The sequence below is a fragment of the Cebus imitator genome, unplaced genomic scaffold, assembly GCF_001604975.1.
Source record: "Cebus imitator isolate Cc_AM_T3 unplaced genomic scaffold, Cebus_imitator-1.0 Scaffold774, whole genome shotgun sequence".
Classification (NCBI taxonomy): Eukaryota; Metazoa; Chordata; class Mammalia; order Primates; family Cebidae; genus Cebus; species Cebus imitator.
Window position 1 is genome coordinate 375,939 of NW_016108089.1, and position 5,340 is coordinate 381,278.

The 5,340-nt window shown below is 46.6% G+C and overlaps 1 protein-coding gene across 2 annotated transcripts in view; it reads right to left on the reverse strand.

Annotated features, from left to right (window-relative positions):
• HMGCS2 (3-hydroxy-3-methylglutaryl-CoA synthase 2) overlaps positions 1–4,361 on the reverse strand; it is a 24,540-nt gene extending 20,179 nt beyond the window's left edge. The window contains exon 1 of one of the 2 annotated variants that reach the window (XM_017519771.1): positions 3,983–4,361. In XM_017519771.1, the coding sequence (XP_017375260.1) occupies positions 3,983–4,086 (104 nt within the window). In that variant the 5' untranslated portion in view covers positions 4,087–4,361. The remainder of the gene's footprint in view (positions 1–3,982) is intronic. The other variant, XM_017519772.2, reaches the window with a different exon arrangement.
• Positions 4,362–5,340: the final 979 nt, after the last annotated feature.

Below are 5,340 nucleotides of genomic sequence, written 5' to 3' on the forward strand. Positions count from 1 at the left end.
GATTACAGGCATGTGCCACCATGCCCAGCTAATTTTTGTATTTTTAGTAGAGACGGGGTTTCACCATGTTGACCAGGATGGTCTTGATGTCTTGACCTCGTGATCCACCTGCCTCGTCCTCCCAAAGTACTGGGATTATAGACATGAGCCACTGTGCCTGGCCTCACTTTCCTACCTTTTAAGTAAATTTTCTGCTAGCTGATTTTTCTGATTGGGCCTTCCAATGTTTATTGAGCACACCCAACACAGTTCAAATCCAGATACACAATAGTGAATAAGGCATGCATTATGCCCATAAAGAGAGCACAGCCCAATGGTGACACATGCCTGCAGTCCCAGCTACTTGGGAGGCTGAGGCAGGAGAATTGCTTGAACCCAGGAGGCGGAGGTTGTGGTGAGCAGAGATCATGCCATTGCACTCCAGCCTGGGTAACAAGAGCGAAACTCGTCTCAAAAAAAGAAAAAAAAAGAAAAGAAAAGAAAAGAGAGCACAGCCCAATGGAAGAGGGAGATGTTTTAACAGCTAAATACGCAGGGAACACAGAGAGCATAAATAGCAATTCTATGTGACAGCAAAGCAAAAAAAGAAAGGAGAATGGGTCAGGAGAATAGGAAAGAGATGATTTATTTCTTTTCTGGACCCATCTGCGTCTCTTAATACCCCTGGCGAAAATCTGGAGTTTCTCCTCCCAGCTACAAGGACAGAGATCACCAAGCTCACCTCCCGTATGAAAGTACTTTATACCTCTGTTCACTTCAGCAACATTCTTCATTTTATAGATAGTGAAACCAAGGTACACACTGGTAAAGTGATGCACTCAGAGTAACTTCATAGTTTCTCACGTGTTAGAAATATTCTGGCCGGGCACGGTGGCTCAAGCCTGTAATCCCAGCACTTTGGGAGGCCGAGGCGGGTGGATCACGAGGTCAAGAGATCGAGACCATCCTGGTCAACATGGTGAAACCCCGTCTCTACTAAAAATACAAAAAATTAGCTGGGCATGGTGGCGCGTGCCTGTAATCCCAGCGACTCAGGAGGCTGAGGCAGGAGAATTGCCTGAGCCCAGGAGGCAGAGGTTGCAGTGAGCCGAGATCACACCATTGCACTCCAGCCTGGGTAACAAGAGCGAAACTCCATCTCAAAAAAAAAAAAAAAAAAAAAAAAAAAAGAAATATTCTGTCCCTTCATGCCTTGGGAGCCAGTTATAAATTTAGCTCCATTCTACAGGAGCTGGAACTCAGCTTGAATGCGTCCATCAGTCACCTTTGGGATTCTGAGCCTCTGTTAGCCCCAGTTCTCCCATCAGGAAGGTCACTTTTAAGGTCTGCTATGAGGCAAAAGTGGATCATAGGATCACAAGAGAGTGAAGCAAAGTGATAAATATGCATTATATCTGACGGGAGAGGTTTGGAGTTTATTTATCTGCCCTATTTATTTGATGCCCTCCAAATAACTGGAGTTTGTACCCTCAAATATTTATGGAGGAGCTCCCCCAGTATCCAGGAGCTAATGATTAGCCCGAGCTTGTCCTGCCAGCGTGGCTGCCTCTCTCTCAACCTCGTTCTTCCTGTGCCTTCTCTGGGCTGACTCCCTCCCTTTCTTCCCAGTTAGAAATCTAAGCTTGCAAGGAGACGCTTACAACGGGTCAGTTGGTAACTTTTATAGCTGTCTTGGTGGAGAGCTATTTCTACAAATGGATTGTAAAGCCTTGAAGAAAGTTAACATGTAGAGGCTTCCAGAAGCATCATAGTTAAGAGTATCCTTCTCTTCTTCTTTTTTTTTTTTGCATTTATTTATTTATTTTCAAGATGGGGTTTCACCATGATGGCCAGGCTGGTCTTGAACTCCTGACCTCAGGTGATCCACTCACCTCGGCCTCCCAAAGTGCTAGGATTACAGGCGTGAGCCACTGCGCTGGGCCTCTTCTTGTGCTTTTTCTGAAAAATGGTCACTTTGTGTAATTTGAAATCATTTTTCTCCTGGTGTTGCCTACTTCAAGAACATTCACCATGCCTTTACTTCAGTATTCTATCTTGACTCCTGCCCTTGTGTTTCAAAATTAATTATTGCATTTCAGGCACCGTGCTGGGAAGGGATTGTGAGGGTTGAACAAAGCAAAGAGGGCAAGGTTCTTGAGGCCTCCTTCACCAGTGTGAGGAATGATAAGCACACATGGTCAGGGCCACGAGAGGGATATGGGCAAAATCCACACGAGTTCAAAGGAAGCAGAGATTTCAGTGTGTTGGAGGATTGGGGAAGCTTCGTGAAAGAGGCTGCGTTTGAGGCTAGCCTTGATGGATGACAGACTTCTGCCAGCAAAGAACTGGAGGGAACGAAGGGGCAGTGGCCACAGCAGGCGGTGACCGGACAGGTAAGGAACCCTGGAGGTACAGGTATGTATGTGAGAAATAAACAAAGTGGCGGGCACAAGTCTTACTTAATTTTGAAGACAGCAAAGCAGATGCTGAGATGGAAGTCACTTTTAGGTTGGAGTTACAGCCCATGTGGGTTGGATTAAAGGCAATTAGACATACAGAGAAAAGATGACTCACATAAAGCAATATTAGTTCAGGCCATGCATAATGGGACTAACTGTGAATACCCCAGAAAGGAAATGTGAATGAGGATTCCAAGAGTCTGAATAAAGTAAGTCAGAATGTTGGGGAGGATCGCTGTGTGTCTTTTGGCTGATGGCCAACTGTTGCTATCGAAACAAGCAAACCCATATCCATCTCTTCCTCACAAATATAGAAACAGGCTAAATTTGGAGCTGGGACATTTAACCCACATGCAGTGGTTTGGCAGTGGGTGGGGACAGTGAGATGACGGTGGCATCATGCAGAAAATGAGAAAGCTACGCGCATCAGCCATGTACCATGCACATTTATGTACCCAGGTTCCCTGGGTATTGGGCAAGGGAAGACATTAGATCAAAATCACTTTTCTAAGTATTTAGTAGTTGTAGAATATAGAGTAAAAATGTAAGGAAATAAGGACTCGTTCCAATGTCTGGCAGGTAGTTTGGGGTCTAGAGAGCAACACATAGGTGGGGGGAGCCTGAGGCACTAACAGTAGCTGTGTTGCCATCATCACTGATGATGGAAAACAAGAATTGGACCACATTCACGGAGTATTTACAAAGGAAAGGAATGTGTGTGTTCTTGCAAAGAACATATGCGTATACACACAAAAACACACACTTCCCCTTTTGGGTTTTTTTTGTTTTTGAGATGGAGTTTCACTCTTGTTACCCAGGCTGGAGTGCAATGGTGCGATCTCGGCTCACTGCAACCTCTGCCTCCTGGGTTCAAGCAATTCTCCTGCCTCAACCTCCTGAGTAGCTGGGATTACAGGCATGCACTACCACACCCAGCTAATTTTTGTATTTTTAGTAGAGACGGGGTTTCACCATGTTGACCAGGGTGGTCTCGATCTCTTGACCTTGTGATCCACCTGCCTCGGCCTCCCAAAGTGCTGGGATTACAGGCTTGAGCCACCGCGCCTAGCCACACTTCCGCTTTTCATAAAATTGGAACACAAGACAAACACAGCTTCTTGTCCCTAGTCCATTTCTGATCTTGCTGCAGTGATTTAAAGGTTTTGCTAATACTGTAGCTGGCCCAGAGTCCTGAGGGTCTTGGCAGAGGCTAGCGGTAAAGGTGGGAATGGTGGTGGAGAGATAAGTGCTGAGGCCCTGGTACTGGTATTTCTGTTGCTTCGTGCAGCTGGCAGAGTAAAAGACACCATTGCTCACAAACACAGCGTGTGTCGGAGGTTTGGGCTCTTCTCATTCTCTAGCTGAAAGGGATCATTTGTTTAGACGTGAGGTAACAGAGATCCTGTAAAGTTCACTTGCTTGTCTAAGGCTGCTGTGCACAAGCCTTGCCACGTTTTGAGTGGGATTCTGGTGAGTTTTCCCCAGTAGCAGGCCCTTTGTCTATCTTTTACTAGTTACAAGATGCTTCTCAAAAAGTGACTCACCTTTGGTGGGCTGCTGGGAGCAGGCGAGCAGGTGTAAGGGAGGCTTCCTGCATCACTCTTGTCAGCTGCAGGATGCGCTTCGCTGGAGTCAACAGACGCTGCATCTCCAGAAGATCAAGCAGAGAGCCAGCAGTTCACAGACGTTGAAAGAGATGCCCAGCAGTGCCCAGCAGGGCTTTATAATGCCCCAAGACTGCTGCTTCCCTAAGCTCCGCCTCTGCTCACTGTGGCTTGACCTGCTTCTGAAACTGGGCCAAAAGGCTCACTCAAAACATGGGTGAGTCAAAGACAAACAGCGTTTCTCCAACATGTACCTAGCTGCCCTGCTCCTAAGCCTGTGTGGGAATGGCTGGGCATGGTTGCTCCTCCTCCATCAGGCTCTTGTGGCAGCCTTGTGTATGCTGGCCATCTAAGCAGGGAGGTTATGATGTTTCTTGTTGTATCGCATCCCAAGGTAACCCTATGTGGCCTTAGACCTTGACTCCTTATCTGTGTTACTTTCACTGGGTGTCCCGCATTCCTCTCTGTGCTGTTAGTTGTCTTTATTCTAATGCGCTATGCATGATAAGAAACATCTTTCAAAACCAAAGGGAAACTCTCTTAATCGTAGCTCTTCAAGGAGCTGGGAGGGGGTGCTGGCACACAGGCCAAGGGCTGGGTGTTAGAGTATGTGGAACCCACTCTATTTCTCCTTGTGTATTGCCCACCCTTTTATTTGCACAGCTTAACGCAGTTTCCAAGTGGGATGCAATTAGTGTTGCAGTAAAGCGACAGAGCCTCAAAGAGGTGACAGTTTGAAGCTCAGTCTCCTAAGGAGGAAAGGTTTACTTTACGGATGAAGTCAGAGTTATGTAGTCATTTTCCCAAAGACCTACAGCTAGAAAGTTGCCCAGAATGAGAACTCAACCATGTCTTCCGACTCCAGATTATGGTCTTTCTGCTTTGCTCTTCTAGTGCTCAATAAAAAGGTGTCTGCATAACAGCAGAAGATCAAACACCGCATGTTCTCACTCATAGGCGGGTGTTGAACAATGAGAACACATGGACACAGGGAGGGGAGCACTATACACTGGGGTCAGTTGGGAGGAAATAGGGGAGGGACAGTGGGGGGGTGGGGAGTTGGGGAGAGAGAGCAAGGGGAGAGATGCCAGATGTAGGTGATGGGGAGGAAGGCAGCAAATCACACTGCCACGTGTGTACCTATGCAACAATCTTGCATGTTCTTCACATGTACCCCAAAACCTAAAATGCAATAAATAAATAAATAATAAATGAAACAGGCGCCTGCCATCTGACCTTCCAAATGAATGTCTCCCTTCGCTCCCCCCACAGCACTAATCTTTTACCTTTTATGAGGA